Source organism: Pezoporus wallicus, unplaced genomic scaffold (genome assembly GCF_028554395.1).
Source record: "Pezoporus wallicus isolate ANWC-B61680 ecotype Strahan unplaced genomic scaffold, APGP_CSIRO_Pwel_v1 contig_1181, whole genome shotgun sequence".
Classification (NCBI taxonomy): Eukaryota; Metazoa; Chordata; class Aves; order Psittaciformes; family Psittacidae; genus Pezoporus; species Pezoporus wallicus.
In genome coordinates, this window is record NW_026641428.1 from 3,294,850 (window position 1) to 3,308,173 (window position 13,324).

The 13,324-nt window shown below is 36.7% G+C and overlaps 1 protein-coding gene across 1 annotated transcript in view; it reads left to right on the forward strand.

Annotated features, from left to right (window-relative positions):
* The window catches only part of XIRP2 (xin actin binding repeat containing 2), a 39,925-nt gene that overhangs the window by 11,550 nt on the left and 15,051 nt on the right, over nt 1-13,324 (forward strand). Inside the window, 3 exon segments of the mRNA XM_057423813.1 lie at nt 8,237-8,378; nt 9,638-9,649; nt 11,937-12,103. Of these exon segments, the coding sequence (XP_057279796.1) occupies nt 8,237-8,378; nt 9,638-9,649; nt 11,937-12,103 (321 nt within the window).

Consider the following 13,324-nt stretch of genomic DNA (forward strand, 5'->3'; position numbering starts at 1 on the left):
TCTCCCATACCTGCAATTAACAGTAGCACTGATAAAATAATAGTTCTTAAATTTCCGCTGCAAAGGTGAAAAATCTGAGATACACAAAATTACATCTCTAAATGTGCATTGTAAGAGGGGAAAAAAAAAGATAATAAAGAACAAAAGCATAAACTTAGAGCTGACATTGGAATTTAGTATACAGCAGTGTTCCTTTTACAATTGCAATTCAAAGAAGGTACTGATTTTCTTGTAGAAGCTTTAAATAAAACTTTATTGTGATAAACCAGAATGGGATTATTATGGAAACATTGGGGGTTTTAATTCTGTGGTAAAACTTTTTTCCAATTACTTTGGAATTATTATATAAATAGAAAGGACAAGTTATTCTGACTGACTGAAGTGTTTGGAATATGTATGTAAATAAAAAAGTGAAAAAAAACAAGAGGAGATCAAAAAGGAAAGCTACTGTTTAAGTAGCCATGCTTTGAATCTTAATTTGTGCCTCCTATGTGGTAAAATAGCATCCTATGCTGCTGCAGGTCATGATTTTGGAAAAAGAACTCCAACATTAGTTGTATTTACTAATCACACTGGTTTAGAAACCAGTTTCCACGACTTGAACCAAGCCTGAAAACTGTCCCCTGTGAATGCTGGCTACAAAGCCATACTGCCTGTACCCTCTCCAGTCTTCATTGCAGTTCCTTTTAAAATATTTCCTATTAAACACAGCTGTCTCAGATCTGGACTCCTTATTTTGCATGTTTTGGTGGTAAGCTATTGCCAGTGATTTATATAGACATCTAGAGGAACTTAGTATAAATTCTGCTTGATTTGTATGTGGTTTTATTTCAAATTGCTTTAAAAAGCTGTAGCAAGATTTACTTCTATCAAGATTTTTATTTTGGAGTTTTCATAAATTTTATCCTGATTTATTACAGATACTGTAGCTGGCCTACTTTAATGATGTTACTCAATCACTGTAGTATCACATGCTTGAAAAAAAAGCTCACTAAAAAAAGTTTGGTCACTGTGACCTCAGTTTCCTTAAGTGCTTCCAAAACATGCAACTCTTTTGTCTTACAGAAATGCCAATAGAGATGGACCATTGCACAGTATTGGTTTAGGAAGGAAAATTTCTGTGGTTATTCTATGTCCTATAGTTGTCTATTTAATCCACTGGCCAGTTGTCAGTTTAGCACAGATATTATGATACTTTTAAAACTGCTATAACATTTCAAATCAACATCACACAATGAGCTAATAATGTAACTAACTGATAATCTTTCCATAGGACAGAGTCTGGACAGCTCAATAATTTGATGTATGTCAAATGCTGTTAACAGTTAAAAGGATCACCCTTTTTAGCACAAAGATTAGGTGGTTGTTTTATAAGTAGTAAGACCAGGGACCCTGTATCAATTTTGCTATGGTGATAAACAGCAAGTCAGTGTGACTTTTGCTAAGTAAGAACGAAATCTGTAGATATTTCAAAGCAGAATTTAGCTCCTCAATGTTTTTTCTTAGTGTAGAGCCCATGGTGTTGTGGTTTAACCCCATTCAGCAACTAAGCTCCACACAGTCCCCCCTCCCCTCAGTGGGATGGGGGAAAAGAATCAGAAGGATAAAACTGAGAAAACTCGTGGGTTGAGGTAAAGACAGTTTAATAGGTAAAGCAAAAGCCATGTGTACCAGCAAAGCAAAACAAGGAATTCATTCACTATTCCCCACAGTCAGGCAGGTGTTCACCCACAAAGCATGGAACATCCCTTGGGTCAGTTGGGGTCAGCTGTGCCCCCTCCCAACTTCTTGTGCACCCCCAGCCTGCTCGCTGGTGGCATAGGGTGAGGAGCAGACAAGGCCTGGACTCTGTGGAAGCACTGCTCAGCAATAACTGAAACATCTCTGCATTATCAACAATTAGTGTTTTCAGCACAAATCCAAAACATAGCCTCATACTAGCTACTGTGAAGAAAATTAACTACCCCAGCCAAAACCAGCACAGATGGCAATTCTGCAAATAGATCTTCCATTTCCCCAGGTTGACAACAAGCTCATTTCAGGGCCTCTGTTCTGTGTTTACAGAAAAGTTATTTCATACCCTTCCTCCAAATGAAAATACTGTCTTATTTTAAGACAGTCTGTAACAGCTGAAAGGGATATGCATCTCAGGAACTGGTCTGGGTATAAAATGAGTGAGCAGGTTCCAGGCAGCCATAGGGGTTTTTTTAATCCTCTTGAGAAATTCTGTCTTAGTGAAGTGGTGCATTGCAGAGAATCAACCGAGAATCATGGCTTTGTCTCAACAGTTTACTTACTGGCTTCATAGAGTTTACGCAGCAGGTGTTATTAGCAACCCTCCGTAACAGTCACTTTTGGAGGTTTGTCATCAATCTTAATGCCATCAGCATTCCAGCAGATGGTAGACATGATTCCATGCACTCCCTGCTTCCAAATTGCACCAGAATGGATTTCCATCATATTTTAATTAGAAATGAGAACTATATCAGAAACAGACTTCTCTGATGCTGGATTTCCAAAGGCTTTCTCTCCAGGCAGGCCAGGACTTTATCTCTTACTTTTTTATAGTTCACTGTTATTGGGTGATTCACAGGAGATATTATCAGCTCTCTCAGCACTAGAATTAACCTCAGATCATCCCTGTGTACTCTCCAGCTAAGCAGTCTCTTGTTTTGAATTGGAATTTGAGATGCCAGCTTTTTGTAGGCAATAGAAAACGTTAGGAGCACATCCAGCAAAGCTCTTAGACTTTAAGTGTAACTTGAATTGCGATTGAGAGCAATTATTGGAATAGCAACCCTCAAGTATTTTAAGCTACAATCACAATAAAATGCAGTAATGGATTGAGATTTTATATAACTATTTTGAAAGCAACAGATTTGATTTCTAAACACTTATCCTACTGCTCAACTCGTTCCCTAAATCACCATTCACTTATGGATTTATTTTCCTTTCACATTATGCTTTTACCCTTTCTCTTTGGGTCTACTCCTACTCCTCTCTGTCATTTCTTACACACGCATCCTTTTTGTGGAGGCCATATATAAAATTAAAGTGTGGTGGTAGCTAGCTTTCCTTTAGGTAGCACACATAGCAAAAGTAGTTACAACATGATGGGATGGGGATAAGCACATTTCTTTAATACATTTGAAGATGTCCTTTAAGAAAAAAGGATTAAATACGTGGAACATTAATAGTAGCTTCTGGTAACCTATTTAATATACTGACTGCAAATTCCTCTTCCTATCCAAGGTAGTTCAGTGTATGCAGAAAAGGTAGTAGTAACTTGGTAAATAGTTTTCCTCTATTTAAAACTTCATGTGTTCTGGCTTACTGACTTTCAGATTAGTGCAGGACTGGATAGCAAGTGGAAAATCCACGATCTAAAAGAAGCACACTCACTCAGTAGGCCACTGAACTTGGAATCTTTATCATTGGCATTTCTATAAGTAATCACAGTATATTCCTTGAAATTGGACTCTTCAGTGCTTTATTCTTTTCATTGCCTACAGTATGAGATCAGAACATACAAATAGCTTCTTGTGTCACCTGTTTCTGAGAAGTCCATTCAAAAATAGAATAATTCAGAGCCAGTATATAAAACTGAAGTAATCACAATAGCAAGTTCCTTGCATATGGGCAGATTTAAACAAATTATGTCTAACAAAAAATGGAATAAATGCTGTTAAGCAGGGTGCTCCACACAACAGTCCATGTCTCAATTCAGTAATTGTCCCAACAAGAACTCACATATGGTTAGAAAAGCTTGACATGAATTGAACCCTGCATTAATCAGAAAAAAACCCAACAATTATTCTTGTTTTAGTTTTCTTTTGGCAACTTCTGCAAGTGTTGCATACATTAGCCTCTAATTAAGCACCTCTTGGCACTACCTCAGTGCTTTTTCGATAAGTGGCATTTATGTTAATTCTATCCTTATTAAGCAGATGTCTTTGCCATTCGCTGTCGTTAGGTTGTCTGGGTAGATACCCCAATAAAACAGTATGCAAATTAAATTTATCCTGAGTAAAAGGAGTTTATGGTAATCATAACGCCTTCCAATGAATTTTTCACAGTAGGAAACAGCATCTTCAGAGAATAAATCTGATCTCTAGCATTACAGCTGGTGCAATAGTGCAAGAAAATCATCCTTCAGAAGCCCCACTAAGACAGGGATACTATTTGCAAAATGGGGCTGGGGCAGTTGGAGACTGTCACGTGGGGGACCCTGTGATAATGAAAAAGGCAGGAACAGAACACATATGGACATAGAATTGGTTTGTTTGAAGGAAAAAGTTCTGGACAGTGCTGAGCATGCAGTTCTTCTGCCCCCGATTATAATCGCTGTCAAAACAGCGACATCCTTACAGAGAGCATTAAATGGACCATTCACCTATACAGTGATTCACCATATCAAGGATTTAAAGAATATGGATTAGTGTGGAAAGCTATGGTAAAAGATAATGAACTTACGGAGAACTTATTTAGAAAGAACTGAAAGAGAATTAATGTATTTAAAATTACAGATCCACTACAATGTGGGAAAATGTATTAGCAGTCCCCCAAAATGTCTGTATAATTATAACCAGTTATTCTTTTTTGGGTACATTATTACAGGCAGTAGTACAAAGAAATCAAAAGACATTAACAAAGAGGTTTGGAACAATAAACACCAGTCTCAATCTACTTAATAGGAAGCTACAGTAAATTGTATTCAGTCACCTATAAAAAAATTATCACACAACTAGGTTGACAAATTAATATCAAGGCATAGAATCTGAAAAGAGTATTCCTGGAATTACTAATTGACACTGCTTACCAAGATCTCCAAATTACAAAGTACCAAATAAAAACCCCACTGCAGTCTTGAAAACTGGGAATAATGCTTACTGCAGAACAAAAGCTGAGACTTAGAGAAGTCTGCAGGTGGAAAAAATCAAACCCTAAAGACAAAAAACAGTAATATTTTATGTCTAAGCAATTTGTAACTATTATTCCAGGTTTCCAGTTTTGACACTTGCTTTTCTAAACACAGGAAAATAAACTGAATGAAAATGCCTTCTGCCTTAGTAGCAAACATCTCAGAAACCTGTCCATAAAATAATTTACATGGAAAACCTCTTAACTAGGGCCAATATTCCTGTAATATATGTTAAAGATTGGCAAAAAAGATTATTTTTAAAATTCCTACTGAGATATATTCCCAAAATAGTAACATAGATAAGTTTTCTAGTTCATGGAATTGCTACTGCAGAGATAAACATGAAAAAACACCAAACCATAGTCTACAAGTTAATAAAATTAACAGAGGTAAGAAAAATACAAATCAAACTCATATTGGTCCCTAGCTTGCAAGGATAAGCATAAGAAACAGTAAATTCTGAAGTTTTTTAGCTGTTACTGGTAACTACAGAAAAACACATCAGGAATAAAAAAAAAAAAATAACCCCAAACTAGATGAGTTCTTTCTTGAAGATGCCAACAGTAGCTGAAAACCCAGTACAATTTGAGTTTTCCATTTTGTTCTAATACTGCAGAAGTTAGATCATCATTAAAGGGATTCTTGGTGTTGACTACTGGAAGCCACACAATGCTGTGGCAACATGATCCTGTGGCTGTTCATATGTATGCCAGGTACTGGCTGATTGCAGAACTGGAGGAGGTGGACATAATCAGGCTGACCTAACAAACACTCAGTTGCATCTTTTTATTTCTCCTCTCCCTCCCACATCCTTCATTTCTCCCCTGCATGGGCCATTTCTGCATCACAGATTGCCCATGCCAGATTTCAGACATAATGGTCTGTTTTAAATAAAAATTTCATCATTAATACTGAGTTGCAATTGTACCTGATAGCCAACTCTGAAAAATGTTAGAAAACAAACAGCAATCTGAAGCCATAGCCCTTTCCATACAAAATACTCTATTCATTTCTGCCACCTGCTGCCTCCTGATACACTTGGCATGTTAAGTATCTCATTCCTCTCAGCGTACCTATGTTCTGGCCAAACTCTCTATCCTACCTGTGCTACAACTGCCCACCTGCACTGTAACCCAGCCTGGTCACAGAGCTTATCTTACTGGCACTGCGCCACCCTGCCATTTCTAAGTAGCATGTACAGCCTGAAAGTACCCAGCAGGCTAGTGAGGAAGGGTACAAGGAAGTCTCGTGGAGCAAAAGGACAGCTGCTTTCCTCACTCCAGAAATCTGTCTTTTGCTATTACTACCCTGCAAAAATACTTTCCATAATAGCAAAGTAAAATACGCTTCTGACTGTAAAAGCAATTAGAGAATAATTCAGTTAGATTCACACCAATTATCTCCTGTAAACATGATAAATAAAAGTCAACAAACCCCACAGTATTGGTTAAGACCCCTTATATCATCTTTAAATGTAAAGATGTTTAGGTATTCCAGTGTGTTGAGTGTACCTCCTGGCCTGCCTACTAAAATTATCCACTGTACTCAAGATTACCTTTCAAGTTCAATTCGATATAAGCAGTAGCAGCAGTGCTCTTTTCAGTGAGGGGAGGAGGAGGGAGGAAAGACTGATGCGACATACATAACTGATGATTGGTGATACCACAGGTACTTTTGCTGAAAAAATTGGGTTTACAATACCCATGGTAATAAAACATGTTCAGCCTCTATGGTCTAATCAGTCATTTGTTTCAGTGCTGACATATTATGCAAAAATCTTTTAGCTAATCTCAAGCAAAAGCTACCATAACTCACAGAAGTAGACAGATTGTTATAAAATCATGAGTTTCCACAAGACATAACCTATCATACATGCACAGGAAGGAATATTTTTGCAAAGAATGGCTACAGGTCAACATTAAAGTACAGTACATGTTTAAGATAAAAGCTATCAGCAGTTATGAGAAAAAGCAGAAATTTATTAAAGATGGGTGAAGCACAGTTGTCCTGGATTGCTAACAATGCACGCATTTTAAAAGTACATTTCCAATGCTTGTTCACTGTCACTTTCAAAAAATTCAAGGTGAATGTATTAATTGATTATATGCTACTGTGAAAATGGCTTCTACAATTCACCGCAAGAGTTCTATTTGAGGATTCATTAAGTTGGATGGCATTAATTTTTTTTATTTTTAAATAGTTACTGGAAAATATTGTCCAATGTAAGACAATAAATTCAGAAGTCTAATTTTGTTGCCTCTTACACACCATGCATAATATCTAAATCTAAAAGCATTTAGGAGTTACTTCAGTAAAATCATATACAAGGGTAGCATTAAATTAGTATACAATAATAAAGCTGTCTGCAAACAATAAAAAGGAATTAGGCTAATGAAAGCAGTACATTTTGTAAACCTCTGCCATTTAAGCAATAAAGGGCTCTGGCAAATAAGTTCCACAAAATCTTGCCGGAGAGATTAATGTAGTCACCTGACCAAACACTTACCCACCCTTTTTTGCTATCATACCTCTTTTACAGGGACAGCAGATGTGGATCTGCTGTGAACCTTCCTTACCACCCTTGGGGTTGGTGGGGGAGTATATTTTTGCTACTCCAGCTATTTACTTAATATAAGAGCAAGCCTTTACAGCTGTTGTGTCCAAGTCCATACTGAGTAGTGCATTGCAGGGATGGAGGGAGAAGCACCCCAGAAACACCAGCTTTAACACATTAAAGTTTTGCTTAGCAATAATTTACTCATTTTCTCTCGAAGGGCTGAGGCATTATGAGATACCAATGATACCGTGGAAACTCTCTAGGAACACTAACCTGCTATTCTGATAAGCTAAATTCAGTCAGTAGGTAACAGTAGAATCGAAAATCAAATTTCTGAAACAAATGTCCAAGCACATCTGTTCTCAAGCAATTGTTTTTATGTAGTCTTACATACCAGTAAATGAAATTAATAAAATTCCCTCTGTGAACTTTTCTATGTACAAATAGTGTTTAAACAAGAACTGCTGTCTTTTATTGTGATCCTTACAACCACCTCCACCCCTCTCTTGTGGAAGAAACCACATGCAAGAAATGGCAAAAGAATACTTCCAAGTATCACTGTCTGTTGAATGATAAGCCATGAATCCGCAACCTGCAGTGCTACAGAAACTTACCTTAGGGCATTCTGGAGAATGTCTTCCCAGAAATAGCACCCCCTTCTAATCTGCTGCCTCTTCACCCTCTCTCCTCTTCCCAAAACCCACACCTGTTTCCTACCAAAAGCTTTTAACATGCATCTTCTTGATGTTTTCTAACAGGAAGCAGAAAATGAAAGAAGTTCACATTCACTGACATCAAAGAGTCAGCCTGGGAGCCATTCCACCAGTACTCCAAAGGAGTCTAGTGTGAAAAGAGGGAGAGCAATCTTTGAAAAGATGTCATCAGAAAATGGCCTCAGCAACAGCTCTGAAGGTTAGTTAGCATTACCATGTTGATCTGATGTCTCACTTTAAGGCAATGGTCTCTAAACCTTTCTGATGCTGCACCCCTATCATTAAAACATTTTTGAGCATATGAGTATATGCATTTATTCACAAACTGTACTAATACATTATAGCAACACACACAAAGAGATATTAAAGATACTAAATAGGGAGGATGGATGAAATTAAAAAAATCCTTTCAAAAATGTTTATTTACAGGAAATTGTTCTTCTTGAACCTCAATGGATTGTCTTGCACAGCCCCTGGCTTGATATATCTTAGTTTGGAGGCCACTGCTTGAAAGTACCAAAGAGTGTCTGTATCTGCGTTTCTCTAACAGAGAAAGAACATGGATGATACAGATTTCTGACAGAAAATTGCTTATCAATTTGTGAACGTCTAGGACTTAACTTTATGTAAAACAATAGATTACCCAAATAAATAGCATAAAGAGACTTGTCCACTCTGCCATAAAATTAATAAGCCATCTACACAGTATCAACCACTATGACTCCACTCTTTTTTAAAATGAAGCATTTAGCCTGCATGTTTAGGAATTCCAGACTCCATCAGATCAAAGGGAAAAGGAAATTACAGTGCACAAGACCCTTTTTAGCTAATGCTCTTAAGTTTCTTTATGCTCATTGTTCATATTAAACACATGATCTTTTATAGGTTTAACTTTCAGCCATTGGTTATCTTTTTTCCTTTTTTTTTCTTACCAAATTAAAGAGAATCCTCTTGGAAGGGTAATTGTATATCATAATCAGCCCATAACCTTCTCTTCCATCAACTAGATTCAGCTGTCATTCTTCATGTGGGAGTATTCTTCTGTGGCTCTTCTCTACATATTCTCAAGTCTTTCAGATACCTTTTTTATAATATAGTTGTAAGGTCCTTTTTGTTTTGCTTCTCCTTTTAGACTCTCCTTTCAAATCAGTCCTTTTTCTTAACAGGAGAACAGAATCCTCCATTCCATACCTACTTTGCCTCCGAGTCTAAATTGGGCACAGTATGTTTCAGAAGCATTTTTTTTGTCCACCAGGAATAACAAAGAATATGAACTATGTAAAAATGCACAGTCAACAATTCACGCCTCTTACAAATGAAGCTTTTTTCTAAAAATGTGACAGACCCATAGGGGATAATGTTTTTTTGATTCTCCTGTGAGAGCTATAATACCCCATTTTGCATTCAGAGACTCTTATGAGAAGTAAATTCCCTATAGACTCATTTGGCTGTTTGAAAGTACTGGTGAAAACTCTTAAACTTCTAATAGCTGAACTTCAGCACTGAAATCTGCAACTCTGCACTTGAATAAATATTCAGATCCTGAAAAATATAAGATAATGCTGATCCTCAGATTATTTCTCCCATCACCATGAGATCCGAGTTTTCTATAACCAGTGATAATATATGTCAGCTTGCTTCAATTTTTCAAGAAAGAAACACTAAAGTGCTATAGAGCTTTTTAGCTAAATGTTTCAGTTATGCCAAAAATCTTTTTTTAGAAGAGGTATCAAGCAACATTCACAGCAAGCTCTGTGTCTGAGTACCAATAATTTGTATTTCTCCCCTGAAAAGCAGAAAGGCAATGCTCATACTGCTGTTCAACCTATCCTGAAAACTTAGAGAAACTAGGACAAACTCATAAGGAATAACTAGTGTAGTCATATCATTGGAAAAATACGGCAGAAAGACAGGACTCACCAGTCCTGTCATACACAGGTTTGTCAAGCTCCATTTACTTTATAGAATTGATGGAACTTATAGTTAATAAAAGAATTAAATTCTCTGAAATAGATACTATTACATGAGTCCCACATGTCAAAAGTGAACAGGTTTTTGTTGGCATACCTCAGCTTGGTAGACATAAGGCTCTTCTTACAGATTCTTTCATCAAAAGCACACATTTATCTCTGAAGAAATCCAAAGCTGTTACACCTTTAAGGGCATTTGAATGAACAAAAGTGTAGAGCAAAAGGAGCAAAACAAATGAGTGAAAATTTAGATCAAAAAGTGAAGCTACTAATTTCCTATCCAAACTATAGCAAGGAGTTGATTTGCTTAATAAGTCTGGGAATGATCAGAAAGATGAAAATAAATTATAAAAAATATAATTATGTCATTTCAAAAGAAAAAGAAAGGCAGCCAAAAAGTCATGTGCTACAACAAAGTAACAGCACACTCAGGAAGACAAGGTGTCAGCAGTGCCAGAATATATAAGAATACAAGTAAACTGCCAATGGCTAGCAGAAAGCACACATCTGAAGTTTCCTCTCTGACTTTCTTTCCTGTTTGGAAATGGATTTTAAGGTTTTAGTTTGGGTACCTACTGGCTTGAATTAAACACATAGAACAGGAGGACACGTCTACACTGTTTCTTCCCCTTAAGTTAGTAATTTCCTCAACTTTGAGAAATTCCAGCATATGCTTGTGGGGGGACAGGGTGGGTTTTTTAAGACAATTTTGTTCAGCTACAGCCTTTTCCTGTAATTTCAGAAAATATAATTTAAAAAAAAACACACCCCAAAACACCAATGCAGGTTGCAACAGATTTATTCTGGCCTATTATGTAAGGACAAGGAGAAACGTAGATGAATTTAGGGAAGATTAGGGTGCTCCGATATCTGCAGCACAAGCACAAGGATTAAAAAATTAGATTCTGGGGGCTTTACTAAAAATATACCTTCTTGAAGTCCTAAAATTCCCTCTCCTCCCATAAAAGGGAGTGTACTGGTTACAGAAATCCAGTGTCATGCAATCCAATTTTGCATGCACTGCAGAAGAACTTCCAGCCTGTGGGATTATATGAAATCTTTTCTGCCTCTTATCACAAAGAAGAGGGGTGCTCACAACATACTTTTCTTCTCTGAAACAAGGAGGCAGGATATCTTTATGCTAAATTTAAGGCACTTTTCTGGGTAGATGGAATTCTTCAAATACAATCATATGACCGTAGATAGCACAAAAAACTTCCTAGGGCTAGTAACTGCTGCTCTTTCAGGAGTGCTCTGAAGTGATTTCTCCACATTCACTGTGGCTGAATTGCAGATGCTAATAGATAATTCAATAACATTCATAAGCTGAAATAAGGTTAAAAAGTAGGTAGTAATTTAGATAATTTTCAATACGGTTTTAGTAGTAGTAAACCAACTAAAACATACTCTAATGCAGTATCAGCAAACAACTGAATTCTATGGATTCTCTTTTATGCAAATGAATACTAAAATGTACAAAGCTAATTAGAACATAATATATCCAATTGTAACAAGTTATTTCTAGAACTTATAAAGACTTTTTACAGTATAAAATAATGCAAATGTAACATTATGCTTTTTGTTGTTTCCTCAAGAAATTTGCCTCAGTTTCAAAATCCTCGCTGCATTATGTTTTTCTGTACTCAGTAAGTTCCAAATTGAAAGTAAGATAGAGTTGCTAAAAACTTTGTAATACTTCTCCTTTCTACTACTGCCTTTCTTTCAAGACTTGGAAAAAATGTACAGGTTTCCTTAGAAAATATGATGTCCATTTTTATTTACAGTGGGTTCTCACAAACGTGTAAGAGGACTATTTAAAGAGAGTGCTTCCAGGGCTGATAACGCACTGCTGGATGTCCAGGAAACTGTCTCCTTGAAAGAAAGGATGGCTATGTACAAGGCTGCTGTGTTCGAGATAGAGGGTAGCAACTCCTTTGCTCATGTAAGATATCACTCCTTACCTTCTTAGGTGTGTTTGCTTTGCATAGTGACATATCCTACATTCTTTATACAAGCTGACTGATGGGGATCAACATTTAAAACCTAAATTACCAAACAAATCAGCTCAGCAAATGCATTGATGCATCAGTCTGTGTCCCCACTGAACAAGACTTCTCATGATATACACGTTTGGTCATTTGGAAAATTCCCTTTAATACCTTGGAATGACTGTTCTTTTTATTCCACTGTTGCACAAACTGGATTGATTAGAACCACAGGCTTGCAACAAATTACCAGCACAGTTATTCTTTCAGCTTATAACAGCAAAACCCAGCTGTTTCTGCATTATTAAAAATATTACCAAATAACAAAATCATATTCAAAAGCACATTAAGTTTAGCCCTCTTGCAGGTCAAACTAAAGAATTCAATTCAAATTGCTGCATTTCAAAATAGCAGCTGTATGAGATAAGGTGTATGAGAAAGTATTGCTTTATAATAAATTAACATAAAATTGGCATTATCTGAAAAATTCTTTATAAATAAACCTTTAAATGTGTCTTAGTCATCTCTCTACATATCTGTCAATAGGAATTAAGTATTTTAAAGCAAAATTTAATATTAATACCAAGTAGAACATAAAGTATTTGGCTAACAGAATTTATAATCTATTAAAATAGAGCAAGACCACTGCACATTTGATTATCAGTCAGGAATGTCTGAAAAAGCAGGCCTTCAGATCTTAGCCAGGAAAATCTGCCTCAGTTTCACAGAAGTACTAAGGACCAAAAGGTGCGGTTTTACTATATCTTAAAATCCTACATGGAAGTTATAGCCCAATCCCCTTGTATCAGAAAACGGAGGCCTGCTACAATGTTAGAATGACAATAGTCTTTATTTATGCTAAATTTTCTGCACATGGCAAAAAACAACTTTTTCTTACTATAAAATAGGGCAGAGCAATTTCTGTAAATCAGAGAGCATAACTGGCAAAAGAAGGACTTCAGCTCAGCTCTCGCCAGCTGGCATCTTTGCCAGTATGCAAGAATCACTATAGGATTCCCAGTCTTACCTGCACTTTGGTTCTTGAAAGAAGCAGTCTGCAGTAGCTGAAGGGACCTTCTGGGTCCTTATATAGGCCAAAGCTACATGGTGAAAACAGCCACCAATCACAATCAGCCAGAGTTCAGGTGTTTTCCAATCACCCAATCCCTGCCTACTAA